The 26,577-nt window shown below is 38.6% G+C and overlaps 1 protein-coding gene across 5 annotated transcripts in view; it reads right to left on the bottom strand.

Annotated features, from left to right (window-relative positions):
• The window catches only part of LOC135707155 (uncharacterized), a 34,402-nt gene extending 11,734 nt beyond the window's left edge, over window positions 1-22,668 (bottom strand). Inside the window, exons 1-2 of one of the 5 annotated variants that reach the window (XM_065228896.1) lie at window positions 22,577-22,668; window positions 2,819-3,260 (exon numbers count right to left, since the gene is read on the bottom strand). In XM_065228896.1, the coding sequence (XP_065084968.1) occupies window positions 2,819-3,107 (289 nt within the window). In that variant the 5' untranslated portion in view covers window positions 3,108-3,260; window positions 22,577-22,668. Of the gene's footprint in view, window positions 1-2,818; window positions 3,348-22,576 lie in introns of all 5 variants that reach the window. The other 4 variants (XM_065228892.1, XM_065228895.1, XM_065228894.1 and 1 more) reach the window with 4 other exon arrangements.
• Between the last annotated feature and the right edge of the window lie 3,909 nt (window positions 22,669-26,577).

The raw sequence follows: 26,577 nt of genomic DNA, 5'->3' as shown, positions 1-26,577 counted from the left end.
AGAAGTGCCGTTTGACAACTACAAAGATGCTGAAGCATCAAGTCATGCGATCATAGCAATCGAAGAGCATTTGCAGAATCCTGGGATCAAGGATTAGAGCAATCGATATGTTTTAAATGTTTATTAAAAATGATGCAAATCATTGAGTCTGTATTGATATTAATGCTCAATATAATAAATCAGATTGATCCACCAGTGAATGGCGCAAGTCTTTTCGTGTATTCAAGGTTTTCCTAAATCTGGTTCGTAAATTTGTCTCCTTAAATTGTCTCCAATTGCCGGTTTAAAAGAAAATTAAATAGTGTTCTGTAGTACGCAGAAGTAAATCGAAGTGGATCGAAATTGGCACAAACTCGATCCTTCAAAGAGTTCTTAACCGACGGACAATAAAGATCGTAAGGAACAATCTTAAAACCAGCCAAAGCCTTCGGCAGTACCCAAGTAACAATTCAGTGGCCATTAGGCATTCACTCTAATTTATGATGGTTTTATAACGGCAATGAACAATCAATTTAGATGAAACACAGCATTTCAGAGTGTAAAACATTCCTGCTTAGTAATTCCATAGAGCTAACTCTAAGACCTCAGGGCTCAGCTCTGGAACTCTCTTCGGTCTCAAGCTAATTGGTTGGTTTCCATCAGTTGGCTACCCAACTAACAATTTTCACAATGTAAACGCTTTACTCATTTCATTTATACAGCCCCAAGCTGCATTCAAAGGTTATACGATATGAGGAAACCTTTACTCAACCTCTATACAAGCAAATCTGGCGAACTTACTCAGCTACTTATGGCTGTTGGAACGGTCGGGAGAAGCTCTTATTGCATATCCATTAACGCTTCTATACAGCTGTTATCCTGCTGTTTAGTTGTGTGTGAACTTGAATGGCGCTTATTCAACCTTTTCCCGGTTATCCAATAATCACTACACAGCTTTCTTTTGAAGCTGGGTTAAATACTGTTTTTTATGAAGGAATTTATTGAGTTTATTTTGCTGTGTATCAATTTAATCGAAATTAGCTACAAATCATCACCAAATTATTTACCCTGCACCGGAACCTGGAATCGAACTCGAGACGACCTCATTGGCAAACCTTGACACTACCAACTGTGCTACGCCAACATTTTGAACTTATGTAAACAAATCAACATTCCCTTCTACAACAAAATCGCTGAGTAGAGGCTTTATAATAGTGCACACGAATGACTTTTCTCGACTAGTTATAAAAGAGCAGAGTAAAAGCTGTAAAACTGCACACGTCTAAAAATAAACCTAGTTGACTGTGAAAATGCTTCCGAAGTTGCTCTAACACAGTTTATAAGCTGAGTACAGGTTGTTTAGTTGTTGAAAAAGCACTTTTGATGTTTATGTTATTCAGCAAGAGTGGTTGATTGTTCAAAAGCCATCAAATGAGTAATATATTCACTTTGTTAGCTTTGTTTTGCAGCTACAAGTTGAAAGTTGATTAGTGTGTGTATAGAAGTGACATTAGCGTTTATTGGCTGATGTTATTCAGTGCGACTGACAAATTGAATAATGGTTGTGAGAAAGTTGAGTAAACGCTCTCCAAAACTATTTTGCTAGCTTTTGCTTGTAGCTGTATCAGCAGCTTCTTTTCAGCTACTTTACAGCACAACGCTGGAAAAGTTGGCTTACAAAGCTGAAAATGTTAGTTGGGTATGCTATGCAGATGTTATTGATTTTCCAGTACCTTACTAAAAATATTAGTTTTAAAGTGATATTAAACCAAGAATAAACCAAGTATATGAAAATGCATTTATTTTTCCAATTTTGCTCAAAATTTGCGGGACGTACTTAATTGATGCCCCCTAGTATTTAGTGTATGAAGGAGGGTTTTGCCCATAGGAATCCCCATACAAAGTTTAAATGACCAATGATATGTCTGATTGCAACAAATTACGGCCTCATATTATGAAAGGATGACCAGGACCTCTTTTGGGCTCGATTGCGATGAGTGAGGCGAAATGGATCATTCGAACGTCTTTGAAATCATTAACTAATCTGTAAAAGCTTTAACGCAACTGCTTTTAATGTAAAGCCTGGTACGCAGCTGAAAAGAAAACGGAAAAGTAATTTTTGAGGAATATTCCCAAAAGTAAATTTGACAGCTATAGGGAGGTGTCTTTTGCTAAATTTTGAGATCATAGGTAGGTGTCGTCTAGTTTTAAAATCAACAATTATCAATTTTTATGTTGTTAAAATGCATCCAAAACATCATTTTTACAACAAACGTTAAAATTACCTAACGGAATAATTGGTCAGACCATTATTCCGCAAGGAAAATGAAATTGCATTCAGAATGCGCCATCTTCATATCGATCACGATACTAATGTAATCGATCTTTTCTTTACCGATTTCTTTTGAACTGCGTACTGGGTCAAGAAATGCTAATTAAAAGAAATTTCTTTAGCATTCCGTGTCCTATTCCGTAGCACGTAAAAACGTCATTACTTTTCAGCTGCGTACCAGGCTTAAGTAGCGAACGGTCCATTGAACGACACCCGTTCCAATGAACCCAAAAACAAGATCATCATTGATTTGTATTAAACCGACTGCCAGCCATCCATACCGTTATCAGTCCAATTATGGTGCGTTGATTTCCGCTGTTGTGTTTCTATTCATTCTAGGTCAAAAGCCGAACATATTAGTCATCCATAACCTAAACAACATCGCCATTCGCGGGAAAGGGTCGCACTCGTCCCCGATAAGATAACCTGACGCATTCGATTTGTGAGGTGTTTGTGTGATGAAATAGATGAATTACTAGGTGGTTATCATTACTCACGTAAACATACCTTTCACCAGTAGGAATACCAATCCGGCGCCGAGGTAGAACACCATGGCCGCCAGCATCACGTACAGGTGCACGAACTGACACTTGCGATAGTTCAGCTTCAGCCCGTTGGTCAAGGCCACCGAAATGAGCAGCGTGATGATGGCCACCAGGAACGGCCAGTACATGGTCTCCGCGTAGATTCGAACGAAGGTCTCGTGCACAGGAATCGGTAACATCAGCAGGTAGCCAAACGTCAGTCCGGCTGGAATGTAGCTCCAGCCGGCTGTCAGCAGCGAAAAATGTTGCATGTTGTCGTCGCTAGATTCACACTTCCTTTCTAATTAAGTTTGCACTGTCCGCTGTCGATCACGCTTATCACTAAACGCACCACCTACGCGATTTGGTTCGGTTTGTTCGATTTTCTTCTTCGGTCGTTTATATCATCCACTTGCGATTGCGCGCTAGTCAATAAGTAGAAATGCCATAAATCGATACATGTACCAATCGAGCACGTCTTATCGCGCGGCGCTGGTCTAGTTGATAAAATCCTTATTGGGTGATATTGTTTTATTTTGGTTGGTGTTTGAGCGGCTTAAGCTTACACTCACTGTGGTGGGTGAGCTAGGAGGTGAAGAATTTCAATGACGAAAGTGTGTGATAATCTTGAGCGATATCGTTGGGCTTATCGTATGATGATTAATTGCAAAATTTGGAACTCAGCTAACATTCCTCCATTGTTGGGGTTGAAATTGTATTTTTTTACTAGGTGCTTGTTGTACAAATGTATTTTGATTTAACATTGTAGTAAATTGACATAAAAAATCCATAGAATTTCAATGAAAACATAAGACCTCTTGAAGTTCGATTAATATTTCGTATGGGATTGACGTGTGAACAAAAGTTTTCAAAGATGGAATATGTTCACGATATTCTAAAAACCAAAACAAAGCACAATATATTGATGGTGTAGCAAAGAAATGAAAATATGCCGTTTGACTCCGTTTAAAGGATGTAGATAAACTCTTTCCTAGGACACCTTACGAGTTAGCTTACGTTTTACATCTTAACTCCAGAAGTCTAACTCAGTACTTGTCTCCTAAGTATCATAATCGTACCTCATAAGACATGTGCTCACGTTTCATAAGTTAACTTTACTTGTCCTAAGAGGCCTCCACAAGACTAGTGGAGCTAACTTACTAGATCTTCTTAATTGGTTCGTCCAAGGTTTGAAGGCCATAAGACCTCTTGATTTGATCCAAGAATCTTCTCGTCAAGTGCTACTTACTTTCAACGAATTTAATTAAATGCGAGCCAATAGAAACATTCAATCACTTCCTTTGAACGCTTGCCTCCCTCCGGGCCCAGTGATTTTTTTATTGCCTCAGAAAAATCCTAATGACCTCGGCTGGGATTGAGCCCAGGCACACTGTGGTTAGAAAGAAGTCACGCTTTCCACTCAAAAACTGACCCAGAACCGCACTTATTTCGTGCCGCCCGTTTCTCCCCATTTTATGGTGAAATTAGTTTATATGGGACTGCCGGTTACCTTTTATTAGACGTAAAATGCAACGAATGAAAGCATGAGCATGATTGACCGCCCACGGTTGCTACTCTATTATTGCCAGATCAGCTGTAATTACACAGAGAACCAATAGACGTATCTTGGGACTAGCAATCATCCTCAATGTGTAAAAACTGGTGATCTCAAACTAGGCAATACCAGCGCCGCCCGCTCCCGAACGCAGGTCAAGAAAGGAATGGGTAGGAATGTGTTGACATGACACTCGCTTTGATGGAAGCCGAGAACACCTGTGCACTTCCATGAGGAATCACTGGGAGGATATTGGGTAATAGGGTAGGGTTTGCAGCAGGGTTCGTCTTGGTAAACGATAAGCTTAATTGGTGTCCTAACGATCATATAACGCGCAGGAGCTTGGAATTGAACCCACGATTTTCTGCTCAGCAAGCAAAAACGTTTGCCACAAGGCAAACGAGCTCCTTATTAATCATCGAGTTGCTGTTATTACAATGTTGTCATATTTTCAAAAAAAAACGATTCATGAATCTTGTATGTGGATGGGCCTGAGATTAGACTCATGGTATTCTGCTCAGTAAGCAAAAGCGGTCGCTCTAAGGCCGCCGAGCCCCTTGTATCACATCATAATTACGGAGTACTGTGGAATTACTGAATTACTGATTACGGAATACTGTGGAATTACTTGATTACTGAAATCCACTGATATAAGTTGAATTACGAGTACTGCATATAAATGGTTTGAAAGCTATTTGTTTGACAGAAATCAAAGGACTTTTTTTAATGATTCTATTTCCAGTCCCGTGGGGAATGACCTTGGAGTACCCCAGGGAAGTGTATTGGGCCCCTGTTATGTATTATGTATATTAATGACTTGCGACGCGTTTTACGATTTTGCGACATTAATCTTTTTGCAGATGATACTGTGTTATTCATTGCAGCTAAGAATTAAGACGACGCCGTTTCACAATTGCTATAAAAAAATGTTTTTCGGATTTATGAAATCATGAAATAGTATTATGCTTATTAGTACTTGTAAGTTACAACAAGAAGTCATGCAGTATATGTTTGACACATAAAATCTGTCAATATTGCTTTCAGTGCGTCACAAGCAGCGATTTTACGACTCGTGAACGCTCACTCTGAGTGAACGCTCACGAATCACAAGATCGCTGATTGTGACGCTCTGAAAGCGAAATTGATAGGTTTTATAAATCAAACACATACTTTACACCCTCTTCTTGTTACTTACAAGTACAACTTATCATTATAACATCTAATGATTGCATAATTCCGAAAAATATTTTTTTTATAGCAAGTGAGTGGAAGCAACCCTGATCAAGAAAATTGCCAAGAAGTATGGAATTCTATGTCGATTGAAAATCGATTTAACTATTGCCAGTAAAATACGTCTATACAAATCAATCATCTCTCCTCATCTAGAATTTTACCCTTCCATTTTGATGTTGACCAATGTGACACAAATATCGTGATTACAGCGCTTGCAGAATAAAATGATGCGTTTGAATTTGAGATGTACTAGATTCGCTTCCTCCACTTTGATGCTAGACGCCTTACAATGGTTGTCGGTGAAGCAAAGAATTGTATACACTGGAGTCGCTTTTTACGCGGTTTTTTTACACGGTTTTTTTTTACGCGGTTTTTTTTTACGCGGATTTCGGAATTTACGCGGTTTTTTTTACGCGGATTCCGGAATTTACGCGGTTTTTTTACGCGGATTTTGGTTTTTTTTACGCGGATTTCGGAATTTACGCGGTTTTTTTACGCGGATTCCGGAATTTACGCGGTTTGTTTTACGCGGATTTTGGTTTTTTTTTACGCGGATTTCAGAATTTACGCGGTATATCGCTTTTTACGCGGTTTTTTCTTACACGGTCTTTTTTTACTCGGTTTTTTTTACGCGGATTTCGGAATTTACGCGGTTTTTTTTTACGCGGATTCCGGAATTTACGCGGTTTTTTTTACGCGGTTTTTTTTTTACGCGGGACGTATCACCCGCGTAAAAAGCGACTCCAGTGTATTTGACTATGGTGTTCATTTTTTAAGTAGTTAACGGTTTGCTGCCACGATATTTGTGTGATCGAATTGAAAGGGCAAGTGACTTTCATAGATATAATACTAGAAATGCAGTTGAAATAAGAGCCCACATTTCATGACTTGTGCTTCACAAAATTCATTATATTTTAAAGAAATAAATGTTTTCAATTCGATGCCTAGACGTATCAAACGTTCAGCAACACTTGCAGAGTTTAAAAGATACTGCATTTCACACGTTAAATCTGTCTTTTGAACAGTTATCCAGTGATTTTGTTTTATGAATTGACAAATTATGTATCCTGACGACGTCACAATGACTTTTCAATAATTATTGTAGCACGGAAAAAAAATATTGTGTTCACTACGATGGTGATGATGGATTTTTAATATTTAATTTAAAAGTAGTAGATTAAAAAAAAAGTAGTCTACAAAGGTTTCAGCCTCGCGCGCGTATTACGGATATAGAGGACTGAATTTAAAATTTGATAAAAAAAAATGCAATTTTGAAGCTTATTTGGAAGATACCTTGAGTTAGTAATAAGTTTTCTTGCAAATGGGGGTTCGTGAGCGTTCCTGACATTGCTGAAATTTATGATAGCATCAGATTGCGGTAATTGTAACTCAATTACCATTAGTAGAAAACGAATCCTAACCGATATAACAATCACTTTAGGAAACCAGATCGTAGAAAAGTGTGATAGAGTCAGGGATCTAGGTGTTATTTTGGACTCAAAACTTACTTTCACCGATCATTATAACACAATTATTAACAGAGCTAACAACATGCTTGGTTTCAGAAAACGTTTCTGCTAGAACTCTCACGATCCGTATACGATAAAAACATTGTACATTGCTTATGTAAGGTCGATATTAGAATATTGCAGCATAGTTTGGTCTCCTTTTTCAATCGCACACAAAGAAAGAATAGAGTCCGTTCAAAAGCAGTTTCTATTGTATGAACTCCGCAAGTTAGGCTGGACTGTATTTCTTCTGCCATCTTACACAGCTCGGTGTATGCTCATAAATATCCAAACATTAAAAGAGCGTCGTGAATTTGCTATGATTTCTTTCGTAAACGATATCGTATCACACCGCATTGATTCAATAGAACTATTGTCATCCTTAAATGTATATACACCATCTAGGCATTTACGAAACAGAAATATATTTGCTAAAATCGTCATCGTACGAATTATGCCAAATTTGGACCGTTGAACCAAATGATGGATACATATAATAAGAACTGCGATAACATTGACTTTACAATGACAAAAACCAAATTAAAGCAATATATTAATTCCTCACATAACGTCAGCTAGAAGTAATGTTTTAACTTGTTCTTAAGACATATTATAAAAAAATATAAACAAAGACAAAATTGTAAAAATAGCACTTAAGACAACAATTGTAAAACGGTCTACACTGATTGACGACAAATAAATAAATAGATTGCGGTAATTATACTATTATAAAAAAAAAACTTAAAAAATCCACACACACACAAAATACAAACTAAACACAAGTTTAATCAAACTAACAAGCTAAGGTTAATATTCTTCAAGAAAACATATATGAGTTTCATAAACTCCAAATCGCGTCCAGCCAAAACATCCCGAACTGGAACATTAGGTGTCTACCTCGAGCCCGAAGGGAATCATATAGCTCAGATCTGACTCCACGATGCTAAGCACAAGACCAAATAATGTGATCTTCGTCCTGCTAACCTTGTCCACATTCACAGAGATTGCTGTCGCCCAGCCAAACTCGAAACATGTGAGCGTTTAACGAAGAGTGATTGGACATGAGGCGAGACATTACACGAATGAACCCTTTGAACCAAGGACTCTTTGACACCTTAGGGATGATCGAATATAGCCATCGTCTCAAATACCCTTCACCCCATTTATTTTGCCAGCTGGCGAGCGACTTTTGACGATAAATGAAGAAAAATTCGTTGATTCGATTTTCGTAAACATCGCCTTCCATAGCGCCCAACTTTGCAAGTGAGTCCGCTTCCGGACCCATGCAAAGGTGATGGCAAATGATCTTAAAGATAAAGGACTCAGAAGCTCTCGTATTTTCATGAGAAAATACGAGGAGTGCCTTACCGGCCTCGTGGAGTGAATAGCCGCGACAGAACTGAGCCTATCCGTAAAAATAAAGTAGTGATTAGGTGGAAGTGAGGCGATAGTTTCTAGCGTATAATGTATTGCTGCCAGTTCATCAACATATACGAAACAAGGAGTATGAAGCATTCGAGAGGCGCTATAAAATTCGTTATAAATACCAAAACCAGCAGACGCCTCTTTAGTGTTCCATCTGTGAAGAACGATCTTGCGGAATCAACTTGGCCAAACTTTGCAGCGAAAATTGACGGAGCAATCATGGAACGATGATGCTTTGAGATTCCGCGAATCTCTTGCGTCATGGATAAATCAAAATGAACAGAATTGCCGAAGTCGGAGAAGCAAATACGATAGGGATAATGCTGCGAAGGGCTGACATCCTGTGTTAGGTACATGTAGTACAATTAGATAAAACGAGTTCAATCAGTTTGCAATCACCAGACGGTTCATAATTTCACAATGGACAATTCCGAAAACCGATCAGAGAGTGGTAACATGCCCGCCAACACTTCAAGACTCATCGTATGAGTCGAGTGCATGCATCCTAACGCGATACTGGATCCGTTCCAGTTTGATGATGTGCGTTTTAGCCGCCGACTGGAAGCAAAAACTACCGTACTCTAAAACCGATAAAATCGTTGTCCGGTACAACGTTAGAAGATCTATCGGATGGGCTTCCCACCACCTTCCCGTAATTGTACGGAGGACATAGATTGAGTTATCGGTTTACCCAAAAGTTGAAACTTCGGTTGTACTGGGCTATGCTTCCTAGAATGATATCCTGTAAGGGTACTTGCAGGTTGACCACTTTGGGCCCTGTGACAGACACTACGCTGTCATCTGCAAGTTGTCTCAATGTACAGTTGTCACTAAGACAATTATCAATATCTCTGACGTAGAAATTATACAAAAGGACATGGACCCTGGGGGAGACCCATGTAGCTAAATTGTGAAGCTGTAGAGTTTCTATGAGAAAAGATCATATGTTTCTCTGACAGCAAATTGTACAAAAGTTATTAATTGATGGAGAACGGCCACATGCGTAGAGTTTGTCTGGAAGGACTTCAACCGATACTGAATCAAAAGCCCCCTTGATATCCAAGAACACTGAACCCATTTGCTCTTTTTTAGCAAAAGCCTGCTGAATTTCTGTGGAAAGCAACGCGAGACAGTTATTTGTTCCCTTGCCCCTACGGAAACCAAACTGAAGATCTGAGAGTTTGTGGTTCATCTCAACCCATTTTTCCAGGCGAAAAAGGATCATTTTCTCCAACAATTTTCGAATGTACGATAACTTCGCGATGGGTCGGTACGAGTTGTAATCTGACGCGCGTTTGCCAGGCTTTTTAATGGCTATAACTCTCACCCGCCTCCAATCATCCGGAACAATATTGAGCTCCAGGAACTGACCAAACAAGTTCAACATGCGTCTCTTAGCGACGTCTGGGAGGTTCTTCGACAAGTTGAACTTGATCGTATCAGACCCCGGAGCCGAATTGCCACACGAAAAGAGTGCGATTGAGAGCTCCACCATTGAAAAAGACTGGCTGATCTCGTCTACCCAATTCGTCGTTTCGCGAGGAATCATCCCTGCCGGTTTTCAGAGATAAAACACAAGTTATTTGTAGTTTATTTAGAAGGCATTTGAAGCTTTGCTCGGTAGGCCTCTGAAGTTATTATTATTATTTATTAGTGACACTTTAGGCCTCTGAAGTGGACCTTAAATAGTGCTACAGTTAAGGCATAACCATCTAACACGTAAGGTATTGATAGTTGACCAATAAGGCCTCTGACCATAACTTATAGTACGGCCTTAGAATGTACACAGTAACATCTATTCGTGGTGCGTTACTGGTATAAGATCTACCACATTGAACTCTGACCCTAGGCTCTTCTTGTTGATGGTTATGAGTCTCAATTTGGAGATTGGAAAACAGATAAGGTTTGAGTCAGGGTTCTGCTGCATGGTCAAATATCAGTATCATCGTTTGTTTTTCCCAAAGACCTATTTTGATTGGTGAGAAGGCGTGTATTAGGAGAGATCTATGATTTTTTCAAATGATACGGAACTTCACAATTGAATAAGGCTTGTGTGTACGATTTAACTGTATCAAAAACGAATACCTCATTGGTTTTTAATAGTAATGAGGTACCGTAAAACGGGGTAACATTGATAATTTTACAAAGCATATTCTAAATATTTTTTACAGCAATGAATATTTTTTTAAATTTTTTATTTTTAAAACAAGTACTGTGGATCCGGGAGTAAATTCGTTAGTAATTTGTTTAACGGAAATTAAAGCATATGCATTTTTTGTTAAGTTGTTTGACGGAACATCAATATTTTGATTTGGGGTTACTTTGATAATGCTCGATGAATGTAGAAAAAAATCGTGAAACTTAAACTTTTCAGTTCTTTAAATATGAAACTTTGAATGAGTATATGGTTTTTTAATCTGTTTGTAAAATATGTAACACATACTAGGGGAATTTACGTATTCTCGGCAACCTAAGCAGCGACCTTCTTTCTATAGCCTTTTTCTCTATGGAACGCACACATATGCAGTATTGGTTTGTTTACAATCTTTTGCTGCCAGCTGCTCTAACAATTTCAGTCAAAAGAATTGTCAAAAACTGTTTTGAAACGCTTTTACAAAGCTCCAATCTTCTCTAGTGAGAGCGAGTATTGTCGGCAACCAGTTTTTCTTCGGCAACCGTTCCATTTGAACTGCATGTAAATCTGCTGTTCTATTATTGGCAACTCGAAATCAGCTACAATTTGTAGTGCGTGTGTTTCATTTCAAGAAAACCCTGCTAGATTGCTTTTTATCAGTGGTAAAAATATAGTCAAATTGAAGCTGAAAGCATAAAGAATCGTTTGCATGCATTCAGCGAAGTGTTTTCGTAAGAAAATCCAGTGAAAATAGTGTTTCAATTTGGGTTGCCGAAAATAGTCTGTCATGCCGAATCGTCATTTCCCCTATATAAAAACAATACAATATGGAACCAATATTTCTAATTTAGAGAAAGCGCAGCTAGTAAATTTAATCTTTATATTATACTATCAAAGTTACCCGCATTATCAAAAATACCCCGTTTTACGGTACTACAAACTGCACTAAACAAAGGACACGTACATATCACATAAGATCAATGGTCGCCCAAACAAAGGAAAGAAAGAAGCAAGTGCTCCAAATATTTTATTTCGAAAAAGTTTAAATTTTGTGAAAATCAACATTTTTTTATTTTATACATAGGTACAAAATAAATCGCCGTATTTTTTTTCTACTAGTGACATCTGTTGCGATAATCAACCATGCTGGTGACGAACGCTTGGAACGTACAGGGTGACGAAAAATTATCCGCCTTCAATGTTTTAGTCGTAATCTTATTCTACAGCTTTTCCATACACTCAAAAAATTCCACATGTTTGATCGAAGTGTTTAAACACTTGATTTTTTTAAATGCACAATCACATTTACTTTAAGCGTACTTCACCTTGGTTCAATGTGTTGTACACGTTAATTTAAAGTGTTTCAAACATTGAAATGTTTAAAATCTTTCATTATCTATTCAAGTGTATTGCACATTGAATCACACTACTGTTCAAAACAGATGGATTTAAAGTGATTTACATTTCAATGCGCTGTGAATTGCTTGCTCAGAAAAGTAAACATCGAAAACAAAATTTATGACTTTATCCTATCAACCCGCCTCATATATGAGAACAACCGTGGCACAGTGAGATCGAACGAAGACTCCAGCAGCAGCACACCCCAACAGTCCATGATCGAATCCCAAATCAGACCCATTAAAAATATATGTGAAAGCTCTGGCCTCTGGCAGTTTTGTTTTTATATTTGTCGAGAGTCGGTAAAGTAGAAGTCAATAAAGTAGAATATTGTAGAATATGGAACTATGATGTGCAAAGCTATTGATATCACAGCAGTGTCACAATTCAAATCCTTAGTGTTCAGGCATGATTCATAGCATAAGATTCACACATGAAATGGATGTGTTTCACAATAAGTGCAAAATTAAGTGTTAGACACATGATGATGACGTGTGGAATTTTTTGAGTGCAGCAAAACGATATCATGGTTCTCAGAATTTCGTAAAAAATAATTTGTTTTATTCCTTATCGCAAAATATAGAGATTGCTAAAGTGTGATTGTGCCAGTGAATTGTTTTTCATCAGAAAAAATTCTGCTGTGAAGTTTTTTTTCCCGATGACAACATTTACGGTATTCGTATACGTGACGTAGTGTGCGTGCGATAAACGTCAGCAATCTCTATTAAACCCGTATTTTTTATCGTTAGGGTGACCATTTCCATGTTAAAGTGGTTCAAAAAATCGATTTTTTTTATTCATAACTTTTGAAACACTGCACCGATTTCAAAGATCAAAAATATCTGATGAAAGGTATTTAAAAATTCTTAGAAGAATATAATAATATTACAAAACTGAGATTTTGAAGTGGAAAACTTTTTTTTTTTCTTTGATTTGTTTTCCGTCGCTCTTGTTTTCCGTACTGAGTACCAATACTACTGACGCCAGAGAGGCAGCTCCCACACCTGGACACCTTACCTATCGACCCATCAACTCATGAACTTCCCTTCCGAAGGAAGGCGTTTTCAGAGATTTTATGCCTCAGAAAATCCCTGCGGCGCCGACTGGGATTAAACCCAGGCCTTTTGGGGTGAGAGGCAATTACGCTTGAGTTATATTTTTTCTTGAGGTTATCAAATTTTGGTATATTACCTTTCATTTGATATTTTAATCCTTGAACTCGGCCCAGTGGTCCAAAAGTTATAAATTTTTGAAAAAAGTCATTTTTGAAAAAAATCGAAAAAAAAATCTTGGAAATGGTCACTTTAATGTCAAAAAAAAAAATACGGTTTTGTTCCTTATCGCAAAATGCCATAAGGAACAAAACTACAAATTTTTACAAAATTCTTAGAACCACTATATCGTTTTGCCATGGAATGACTGTATCAGCACAGACAAACAGACATAACACTCGTAAGTTGTTCATCGAACAAGCATTTAACGGTTAATTTAAAAGTATCGTAGTTGGTAGTACTGCCACCTGTAGCGCGCATAGTCATTTTCCTTGCGTTTGACGTTTACACACTACCGCCATCTGTTCAGCGTAGTGCCCACCACAGTGTACTCAACAGATGGCGCTAATGTTTCAGCGACGATGTTTTACAGTGAGAAATATTCAATGTGTTATGTCTGTTTGTCTGTGGTATTAGTATATTAAATTTCAATATGTTTTGGGAAAAGTGAATATACTAACGTACTACGTTCTCATTTGGCTGCCACACTCTCCTTCATCCGTTTAGGTACACACTTAGAAAAATTCATGTAAATTTAGGTGCTTTGAGGCTGACATATACGAGCGTCTATTTTGACATAAAATTGAGTCATAATAGACGCAAAATTCAGCTCAATCAAACGTACTTTTTGGCGAGTAACGAACTTTTCAATCTCAGAGCACTTAATTTTACATTACATGTTTGTTTACGTCTCATCCTTTATGTCAAAGATAGATTCCGTCAAATTTAAAATTAGGTATTTCTAAGTGTGTAGGTTGATCGACGATGAACGTTCTTTCCTCTGCAGATATAGCATCTCAGGCCTACAATATCCTAGCGATGCATATTGGACGATTTTCTTGCTTGTAAAGCTTGATTTCTGCACAACGTGATGGTCTTGGCACAGACAAACAGACATAACTCTCGCAAGTTGTTTATCGAACACGCACTTAACGGTCAATTTAAATGACTCTTAGTTGGCAGTACCGCCAACAGTGGCGCGCATAGTCAATTTCCTCGCGTTTGACGTTTATACACTACTGCCATCTGTTGAGCGCATTGCCCGTCACAATGTACTCAACAGATGGCGGTAGTGTTTTAGCAACGATGGTTTACAGTGAGAAATATTCAATATGTTATGTCTGTTTGACTGTAGCCTTGGCTTTATTGTGACCCTGATTGTGACACTACTTCCAAACGGATTCAAAAGAAACTTTGCACGTTTGCTTACAATGAACCAAGGCCCAAATTGGCACAAGTGTGCTGAATCTAGCATCTATCAAACACGAGCTGTACACTGAGAAAAAAAGGGTGAAAAATTGTGCCCCACCTTGTATGCAATAAACCAGAGAAAGACAATCACTTAAAATTAGCTGATCGTTGAGAAATAGTTGATTAAACGCACAGAAAATTGCAGACGTCTCTGGCATATTAATGAATTACCATTCATATAAACTTCCCTTCCCACGGTTTATGTTTTAAAAGCATTGAATATTATTAATATATTAATTTTTATACCGGGACCTGAAATTTGGCAGTTCACCCACTTATTTTTGAGAGAAAATTGAGACCTCTCAGTTTCCACCTCCATATCCTGACTCTGTACGCATTGGGGTAAATAAGGGCCAACAAAATAGTAAAAACCGCCGAACGTACATGCGAGCAAACGAATTATCGTACTAAGAGCGCTTCTTGTTTTCCTTTAGTCTTTCCAGTATCCTAAGCATTGCTAGACCAGTATCCTAAGGATTGCTAGACGTTCGTGGTTCGAGCCCGGTTTGAACCAATTTATAGTTTTTCTTTACGTAGGACTACGTCTTTGTGGACTATACTGGGGTAAAACAGCAAAAAACGTTATCTTCCATTTAATTCCACTTAATTAATTTTGGTATCCATGACAGATACGTATTTCGACTAGAATGTGCAGTCTTCATATATGATATCTGGAATAACAAGATTTGTTTTCAAGATGATATCAGGTTGTTATTTTACTTTGCTCGCGTAGAAGGTAGCGGTCTATTGGATGATGGACAGCTCAGTTCCTAATTCACTCACCATGTGACGCTAGTATGCAATTTCGCATTTTATTGCTTGCTTTAACGTGACAGTACTCTACCTAGTAGTTTGCTGTCTTCAGTTCTAAAAGACAAGACCTATCGTATCTCACCCGAATAAAATCACTAGCCACTAGTGTCATTTGCTACTAATGGCTTGCTTCAGTCGACATCTCATCTAGATAGAAGGTTGCTGTCAACACGACCTATTGTATAGTGGACAGCTCAGTTCTAAATTCACACACCAGGCCCGGCGAGTATACGATTTGACTTGCTTTTACTTGAAAGCTCAACTAGATAGATGAATGCTGTTTTTGACAAAGTTGATCAGATTTATAAGACATATTTTCAGGTGGTCAGTTTGGTTCAAAATTGCTTCACCAGTGTACGAACTGACTTGCTACCTTTGGCCGAGTTGATTAAATGCACAAGACCTATTGGTTGGTGCACAGTTTAGTTCAGAATTCTGTCACCAGGGAAGTAAAGGTGCATTTGAAATAATAATTCTTGAAATAGAAATTTTGATAAGTCAACGATTTACATAGTTGAAGATGCTAATTTCAAATAACAGACTAAAGTAGTAATTTTTATACAATAGATGAGGAGATGAAAGTATAGAATTGATAGTTCCGTTTAGAGTACGGCAGTGTGAAAATTGCATATAGAGAGTAGAAAGTGAGCTAGGACAACTTTAGGAAGGTACAAATCGGTTTTATCATCTCTCTTTACCAAACTCCCCCTTTGGAAAGGGACGGTGAGGGGTGTCGTTACTTATGAAATGTAGATTACACGAATGTAACGTATTGAATCAATTTAATTGACGTTGAATTTATTAAACTACGGCGTTCGCCAATTGATAGATTTTTGTTTGAACACAGATAAAGGACAACTCAAATGAGATTCAGTTTATCGGTCATAATTTTGCAACATTAAAATGTAATAATATGTGACGTACTTATATGTATTTAAACCGGTTTGTAATATGAAATGTATTTTAAATAGCGAATTTTCACTCCGGTTACTGTAAATAAACATGGCTCAGTAGGTACATGAACATTGGTATTACATTTTTGAAACTTAATTTTGAATGGGATAGGAACTGAATTTTGAAATATGAAAATTGAATTCAATTAAGGATATTGAATGTCCCCTAACTTAAAAACTTTAAATTGAATGTTTGTTTATTTTAAAATAAAATTTATAAATCAATTATTTTGAAATTTACTAAGCAAAATCCAATCTCGTAGTCCTAGGTAAATGATGCGGTCGTTTTTGGAACACAACCCTTAAGGCCCAAACGCAATGTGGACGGAAGCGGAACGGAAACGGAAAGTTTGACAGTTGTGGTTCGAACAAGTTTTCAATCCGAGAAGTTGGCTTACTCAGATCGTTCTTTTCCGCTGTCGTTGCCGTTCCGCTTCCGCTGTCATTGCGCTTGGGCCTTTAATTTTTGTTTTAACGTAATTATATTTGTTTGACGTAGACTGCGTCTTACGGAAAGGTACTGAGAGTAAATCGAAAATCTAAAATTGTGACCGTCACGAAAAGGTGTAAGGTTTTGAACGCTTATAGCTTTGTCATTCATAGATGAAATTTATATCCAAATACACCAATCGATAGCAAATGCCTTTCATAATCTGCTACAATAATTGCTTTTTCAATTTTCCATTAAAAAAATGTTGAAAAATGTCCAAATAAAAAGTGATAATTTTATCACTGTTTTCATGAAATAAACGTTCTCCCCAAACCCAGTCGTCATATTCTAGTACAATTTGGTTGCATATTTTCAACTCATTTTCGCTTCGGACGCCGGGTGAGCAGGTAGCAGCAGCAACAGCAGCAGCAGCAGCAGAAGGAGTAGTAGGAAGACAGCGGTTCCTGTCAAGCGCGCAGCGCTCGAGTTTTGCACCTCGAACCTTGCTCGGTCCCGTCGAGATCACTGGCTGCTGGCAGTGTCGTCGCCTCCATGGCGCAAGCGCTCCAAAGTGGATCCACCAAATCGACCTCCTTGCCTGAATGATAATGATCTCGCGTTCTACGAATCTCGATTACTTTTTCGAAAGGACGTATCAGATTTTGTGAACAACGAATTTTATCGTCGGTTTGACATAACTGATAGCTCACCCACGTATACTAACACCACTATATCAGGTAGGGGAAAATTTCCCCTATCTGATGGAAGTGTTAGCATGCGTGGGTGAGCTACCAGTTAAGCCAAATCGTTGTTTACAAAAGCTGATACGTCCCTTCGAAAAAGTAATCGAAAAATACTTTCAAAATTTAACTCGCCCATTGGAACACAGCCTTGGAAGTAAAATTAGGGACCATCCATAAATGACGTAGAATTTTTTTGACCAATGAAACTCCCTTCCTCCTCGTAGCGTGTTTTGTTATACCTAATACATGGCCGGTCACAACTTCTGAAACCCCTTTCCCCCCTCAACTAATACGTTATTTATGAAAGTTCCCTAAGCATTGGGCTACAGTGCAAATCTGCAGCACACACACACAAAACCGGTTGGACATTTATATGAAATTTCGGTATTTATCGTGAATATCTCGCGATAGGAACATTTTAACTTGACATCCCTCCATTTGATTCTCCATTATTTTGCATAAGAAAACGTAGTGTTTCTGTGATTTTCCTATAGAGATTACAGATTTCTATACCAAGCACTGAAATTATCAGACGGTACCTCTATTTATGCTTTTAGATAAGCTATGAAAGTCCATCCTACTTGGAAAATTAAGCTATAGAACGGTTTATAAAATCCTAGATTCCCTCCAAGTAGGAGGGACTTATAATGCTTATCTTTTAGCATAAATAGAGGTAGCGTCGAGTTTTTTTTTTTCTAGATAGGTACTGAAATTCGACAGTGAGCGTTCAAAAGGGCCTACTTGCAATAATTGATTCTCGTCATCGATTTTGTATTTACATTGCTACAGCTAAGAAAAACAATTCAAGCTAAATATAGCATTAGGTGCTTAGTAACATTGACAAGATTCTCTTCGCCGACTTTCTCCTTGTATTCCCTCGGCCATGTAAAGACATTCCCAGGTATTTTCAGCACACAGATCGATAAAGAAAGTTTTATCTAGCATCTAATTCGACAAACACAACAAGAAACGGTTATGTGCTCAAGTTATTAACGAAAGAGAAAGTCGACGAAGAGAATCGATCAATGTTACTTGGGACTTAATGCAATGTTCAGCTTGAATATTATCTGATTTTTTTTTTCAATGTAGTGCCTGTAACGGGTTGTTTTGGCTACCAAAGGAACAGCAAACGCACCGAGAAATGTTAATCCAAGCAAGTTATTAACAAAAGAGAAAATCGATCATAGCAGTTACGTCCTTATGTATGCTCACTGTCGAATTTGTAATCTGTGTAAAATTGTGTACACAAGGAGTTTCAATTTCATGAGTGATGTCACAACCGTCCAAGATTTGTGCCCTAGAAATCTTGAAGTGATAGGGAATATCAGCCATCTTGACGTTCATTGTTGGACGCTTCAATGAATCACCTGAAGAAAGCCTTACTCATATCTGATTGTAATTTAGGAACCAAATGTAATAGAATAAGTATTTTCATTTTTATGAGGTCCTGAATTTAACCATGTTTTACTAAGTAGGAAATCCAAAATATGTGAATAGGACCAAAATCATAGGTTACTTCTACTGTATTTTAAATCAATATCTAGAAAAATTCACGAGAATTTCACTACACAGAAGTCTACGTCAACCATGCGGTCGTGTTCTATGCACAACCCACCAATTTTTTTTGTCAAACAACATAGAGAGAGAGAGAGAGAGAGAGCACATACTGAGATAGTTTTTAAAACGAAGTAAATGAAAGACGACTGTATGCATACGGAAATTGTCATGCGGTGTTTGAAGTGCGACGAAGATAGTAACAAGGTTGCAAATACTCATTTCAGCTAAAACAATGTTTTTCTAAATTATGAAATAATTAGATGCTATGATCATATTTTGAATAAGTAAGATACAAGAAGAGGTTGCAAAGAATGTGTTTGACATATTAAACCTGTTTATTTCACTTCATGAGAGTCACAATCAGCGATTTTTCACACACTCACTCACTCACTCACTCACTCACTCACTCACTTAGCGATCAGCAAATCGCTGATTGTTACTCATAGAAAGCAAAATTTACAGGTTTTATGTTTCAAACGCATACTGTGTAACCTCTTCTTGTAAGTTAAAAGTAAAACATGTCATCATAGCATCTTTTGATTTTATTATTCCGAATAGATTCTTGGAGGGTAATACAAGATTTCTCATCATTGACTTTGCTCTCTCTATATTGATGCAAGATAGCCCTGATGCCAACAGATAATTACTGTATATTTAAAAATTTAAATCAATTATTATTGTAGATTGCACAAGCCCATAATGCTGTACTGTCACACTTTTAGGTCCCACTTGCCCCGGTGTACTTTACTTTATTACATCAATGGATGTTAAAATAGCTTAGAATTTTTTTTCCTTGATTTGTTTTCCGTCGATCTTGTTTTCCGTGCTGGGCACCAATGCTACCGACGCCAGGGAGGCAGCTCTCACACCTGGACCCTACCTATCGATCCATCAACTCATGAACCTGGGATTAACGGCCTTACTTCCCTTCCGAGGGAAAGCGTGATCAGGGATGTTATGCCTCAGAACATCGCGGCGGTGCCGACTGGGATTGAACCCAGGCCTGCTGGGGGAGAGATAATCACGCTTAACACTACATCACCGGCACCGCTGTTAGCTTAGTAATGTTTTAAAGGGTGTTACGATCAAAATTTGGTCGTCTTAAACATGACGCATTTCTTCTAATCGAGCTGAAACACACCTCATGTAGTAGGTGTGTACGTGCAGAATGATGCCTCTATTTTGATTTTGACATTTGCTTTTCTGTTATCAAAATGGCGTCCAAGCAAGAGGAGCAACACATCGTGAAAATTCGAACTACTCGCACGCGGAGTTAGCGAAATCGTTAAAAGTGGCCATTCAACTGTCAACAACGTAATAAAAGCGTTCGAGGAACGTTTGTCGACAGCCAGGAAGTCTGGATCGGGGGGAAATCGAAAACCGGAAACCACAACGACGACAAAAAGAGTGGCCAGCGGTTTCAAGCGGAACCCCTACCTCTCCGTTCGAGATGTCGAAAACAAGCTGGGAGTGTCGTCTACAACCGTGCATTGAGCTAAAAAACGAGCCGGACTGTCGACTTATAAGAAGGTAGTGACTCCAAGTCACGACGAAAACAAAACAAGACGACCAAAACACGATTGCGTGGTAATGGATGACGAAACCTACGTCAAAGCAGACTTCAAACAGCTACCTGGACAGGAGTATGCCGCCAACATCGTCCGAGGACAAGAACTCTCCCAACACACAAGACCTCAGCCCAATCGAAAAATATTGGGCCGCTCGTCAAACGGAACTTGAAGAAGACCCGAGGTTCACGCAATACAAAGCGTTGAAGTTAAAATGCAATCGAAAGTACTTAAAGTAATTAATGCGTTTTGAAGTTGCACTGACGGTAATTAAAATGAACTATGCGTACTTAATGTAATTAAAAGTATGCAAAATGTAATTAATGTACTTTAATCACAGAAAAACAGACGTAACTCTTTATTCTGGATCATCGTTTGCGCATTTAACGATTGGGCACAGACAAACAGACATAACACATTCAGTGTTTCTCACTGTAAAACATCGACGCTAAAACATTACCGCCATCTGTTGAGTACACTGTGGTGGGCACTATGCTGAACAGATGGCAGTAGTGTGTAAATGTCAAACGCAAGGGAATTAACTATGCGCGCCACAGGTGGTGGTACTACCAACTAGGATACTTTTAAATTGTCCGTTAAATGCTTGTTCGATGAACAACTTGCGAGTGTTATGTCTGTTTGTCTGTGGATTGGGTTTGAATGTTTTCGTTTCCCCGAACTATTCGCCGCAGCGCTGGCATCGGATCACTTTGACGTTTCTATATACACTGAAGTCTTTTTTTACACGGTTTTTTTTTTACGCGGTTTTTTTTACACGGTTATTTTTACACGGTTTTTCGCGGTTTACACGGTACGTTTTTAACGATTTCTCGACAACGATACAACCTATCGACTTGATTCCAATCACATTATCCGTTTCAAGCTATAGGTAATCGAATGGTATACTTAGAAAAAAAATCACAATTTTTTATGTAAATACAGAAATTTTTAAAATATGTCTACATGGACCATAGCATGCTATAATTACAAATGGCATCAAAATCCGATTTTTTAAAAACATTTAAGCATGTGAAAAATTAAAATCTCGTAAATTTTTTTTACGCGGTTTTTTTTTTTTACACGGTACGTATCCCCGTTGTAAAAAAAGACCTGAGTGTATTCGGTTTTTCTTGCATGCAACATTGTTTGTTTGTTTAATGTACAGTTTAATGGACTTAAAGCAGTAGTTAATGGAATTAATTTAATTACAGCCGTAGCCTGCGTCGGAGGTAAAGGCTATTGCGTGCCCCTAGAGAAGACCCAAAAAACTGTTTGGAAGCAAAAGCAGTTTGAGGCAAACTGGCGTTCTGCGTCGAACAAAGTGGACGAGGTGCCAGTACAGAATCTGATGGCAGGAGTTAAACGAAAGGCCCGGCAATTCGGACTCGGTCAACCGGAAGCATAGCTGAAGATTTTATTTTCTGTATTTGAACTTAGAAAAGAACAATAATTTGATTTTTTTAATAAAAAAAAAATAATCAATTTACACGCATTCTTGTTTGACCAAATTTTGATCGCAACATCCCTCACAAAACAAATTTACGGAAAAATCATCCTTTATCTATAGCACATTTTCAACGTTGTTTGAACCAGAACATACTTGAACCATCTTCAAGGATAGTAGTAGATAAGATTCTTACAATCAGCACAATAAACATGTTCCAATAACATCAGAAAAGTCCACGAAATATTCGCATTGTTGTTTACATCGTTTACATTGTTTACATCGACTTCCCCGTCGCACACACAAAAAACAGCTACAACGAAACTTATCGCATGATCCGTAATTTCTGTCAATTTCGTTCAGCACTACTGAATCAAATCTTCAAACGCTCAAATCACACTTCCGTCATTGGAAATTCTCCTCATTCTTAATCCACAATAAAATAAATATCAAATCACCACACTTTTCTTCGATTTTCTTTTGCGACCAATCCGCCTATATTTGTGTCCTTCACCGCAAAGCTTAAAAACAATTCTTAGGAACCGGTAGGCCTCTTTCCTAGAGGCACCTATCCATCGTCGTGGCTTCCGATTGACTGACGTGACGCGTAACGGCCGTGGTATCGAATTCCCAACCCATTTTCGCTGACAACATACACGACAACTACAGTTACAAAAAAAAAAGAATCCCACATATACAGAACGTTCAACACTGCCGGCCATGCTCCTTATCAACAATGACCTGTGTGTGTGTTTGCGCGCCCTGTATGCCGACGATAGGTATGGTGTTCTGTCTACTCCCAGTCCACTTATCGTGACATCTAAAACACGCTCAACAGGTACCTCGAGCATTTAGGCTGGAGCGTCATTGCAAGCGAAGGACTATGCATTAGCCGAAGGTCTGGGATTCAGTCGTTTGGTAAGCGAGGGAAATCCTTTCCGAAAATGGATCAATTTCCGATTTTGCTCCAAAACAAAGCAAAGTAAAAGTTATAACGTATCGACAAAACTGAGAATGTCGCGATATCGATTTCGCATTAACAACCATGCAACAAATGATGTTTGTATTGTTATCGCCGGAAAAAGAGTAAAAATGATAACTTAGTTGTGTATTGAGTGCCTGAGTATCTGCTGATAAATCTAATTGATATCACTTCGTTCCAATATGGTCGGCGTCGACCACTTGATGGGGACTTACTTTAATCAACAGCCCCGAACAGGTGGATCACTGTTTATTGTTCGCAATCTCTGCTGAAACTCTGTACATACAGCTCTCTGTGACGCGGAAGTGTCACGCTTGTTACACTTGTGGACATCGAAGTTTAATGTACTGCACGTGTTCGGCTGGTAATGGATGATAGTGATTTCTTTGTTTACAGAGATGTTGATGTAGAAGATTTGATTAATGAATGGCCTGTTTCACAACCATATTTACATTGAAATTTTAGTACACGCAAAACAAATGGCATTAACTGCATGAACATCAAATGTAAGAGTGGATTTCAATATTATTCATTCGTCATTATCCATTATCAATATTTTCGTTAGAAAAAACCTTCACGAGATAATTTTCGTTAATTCGTTTAACAATTTAGCTAACATAAAAATGATAAAATATCCATCTCGGGCAGAACCTTCATGATCGAAGAATATTAAATTTTAAAGAGCTCTGCCTGAATGCAACAAAATATTCTTGTTTGTTGGCAAATTGTCAGACATCTTCATAGCTTAGTTAAATCATGGCATGCTGACAACCAAATTTTATCGGCGAGGCGTAAAATATAACCCTTGGGCATTATACAAAGGGTGCTGCAATAGTATATTTCGAATTCATAATTTTAAAATGTTTTCACTAATTTAATTTCAGAAAATATTTCAATCGACGCAGTTATTCACACTAAAATATAGAAAAATTGCCTATAATCTTGTTTTTCGGATGCTAACATCAAATAATACATCTAATGGGCCCATTTCAACTCACATCATGATCACGCGTATAAATCATATTTATGTATGACGAAGACGATGTGTCATTAATGGCTGACGCTCAAGACCATGCCACCTCCGAATGTGCTGCGGATGATGTTGTTGCGTCCAAATGCACCAACTGTGGTGGTGCTCACCAAGGGTCCGACAAGCAGTGCCCTAAACGCGAGGATTTCAAGCGCATCCGAAAACAGGCATCCTCCAACAATCAATCAGGACGAAGGAAGGATAAGGCCCCAGCTTTCAGGGCGGAGGACTTTCCGCCTCTTCAAGGACAAGCGAATTCTCGGATGCGATCCGCTCCCCCTTAGATCTTCTGAGCATGAGCATGATTGACCGCCCAACTGTGATTGCCAGATCAGCTGTAATTACACAGAGAACCAATAGACGATGCTTGGGACTAGCAATCATCCTCAATGTGTAAAAACTGGTGATCTCAAACTAGGTAATACAAGCACCGGCCGCTCCCGAACACAAGTCAAGAAAGGAAGGGGTAGGAATGTGTTGACGCGACACTCGCTTTGATGGAAGCCGAGAATACCTCTGCACTTCCAAGAGAAATCACTGGGATATTGGGTAAGAGGGTTTGGATTGCAGCAGGGCTCGTTTGGTGAACGATACGCTGAATTGATGTCCTAACGATCATATAACGCGAAGCAGCTTGGGCTTGAACCCACGATCTTCTGCTCAGTAAGCAAAAAAGTTTGCCACTAGGCAAACCAGCTCCTTTTCAATCATCGAGTTGCTGTTGCATGTAGTCATATTAACAAATAAAGTGATTGACGAATCTTGAATGTGGATGGGCCTGAGATTAGACTCATGGTGTTCTGCTCAGTAAGCAAAAACGATCGCTCTAAAGCCACCGAGCCCCTCATATCACATTATACCCAACAAACAATTTTAGCTGAAGTTTAGCTTATACAGGCAAAAAATAGCTGCATAAGGCAAATTTTGACTGTATAAGCTAATCTGCAGCTAAAATTGTTTGTTGGGTATCTTTACTCGAGTTGTTGTAACGATTCAAACCCGACACCGACGACGACAAGTTTCGCAAAATACACGGTAACCAAGCGATTTGTCTATATATTTTTTTAATATGAAAGGACCTGGGACCTCGTTTTTCTGCTCAGTAAGCAAGCCACTGCAACCGACAATCTTTCAACTCCGAAAACTTAAAGCTACGAAAAAGCACTTAGGTCTTCATTGAGTTCCACTTTCACGCGACGTTCAATGTTTCGATTAGCTCTTTACGCAGGCTATCGTGCCTCTTACATCATAACAAGTTATGACCAACGTAACGATTGTTTAGGCCCTGATTAAACAAGATATTAAATTGAAATTACGTTCTCGAGAGCAGTCAATAATGTATCCTAAACTGGAACAAAAATGCACTTTACTTTTCTAAATATTCCGAAGCGTTCCGCCCAAGATCTAACAGGCACAATTTTCTACAATAGTGGCCTGGGATAAATCGTAATGTATTTTCCCCACAGGGCTCAACTATGTTCTTGCACTCGGATGCATACCGCTTTTCTTATGTTCTATATAAACGGATTGTTATTAACTGGAACAAGCTCCCAATTATAATCACCTTTCCTGAACCAACACAACCTTAAAAAAAATTGGAAAATTTCGAAAAGTAATTAAAGGGAAAAAATATACACACCATATAAAAACACATAAACAGAAATATGGCATGCAAAAACTACCACCATAAAACCTTCATTGAACTTTTTGAATCACAACACATTATAAACAGCGACAATTATAACCGATACGGAATCCGATCCGAAAAAGTTCTAAAACCGATTAATCAAAATAATCAGCGGAATACGCGTAGTAATCCGAACGTCCACTGTGGTCACACTGTTCAGAAATAATAATAAACTTTTGTCAACAACCCACCAAAATTGTACAACACGAACGAAGGTCACCGGTGAAACTATGATCGATTTACGGTGCGGTAAGATTGGTGCCCGATTATGCGTCAAACTACCGCATCAAAACCACCAAATCACACAATCAAACACGACCACCGTGACTACCGTCAGTCATCAACCACTGCCCGATGATCGTGTTAAGGGCACACCTAACAACACATCAAAAAGCAATCGGTCGAGTGCCAAGCTTGTTTTCCGTTGATCTTGTTTTCCGTGCTGAGCACCAATGCTACCGACGCCAGAGAGGCAGCTCCCACACCTAGACCCTACCTATCGACCCCGGGGTCCAACGGTTTTACTTCCCTTCCGAAGGAAGGCGTGATCAGAGATGTTATGCCTCAGAACATCCCGGAGGCGCCGACTGGGATTGAACCCAGGCCTGCTGGGGTGAAAGGTATTCACGCTTACCACTACACCACCGGTGCCGCTATTTATTTTCTTAACGAATCATGCTTCAACATGAAACAAAAAATTATAATGCATTATTCGTAGGAACCTAACCGTAAAAACCGAGGAACATGCCTGCAATGGAGG

This window comes from Ochlerotatus camptorhynchus, unplaced genomic scaffold, assembly GCF_037179485.1.
Source record: "Ochlerotatus camptorhynchus isolate MF236.1 unplaced genomic scaffold, CSIRO-AGI_Acam_v1.1 ptg000304l, whole genome shotgun sequence".
Lineage (NCBI taxonomy): Eukaryota > Metazoa > Arthropoda > Insecta > Diptera > Culicidae > Ochlerotatus > Ochlerotatus camptorhynchus.
The sequence above is the reverse complement of the archived record's forward strand: the minus strand, read 5'-3'. Positions and strand labels throughout refer to the sequence as shown.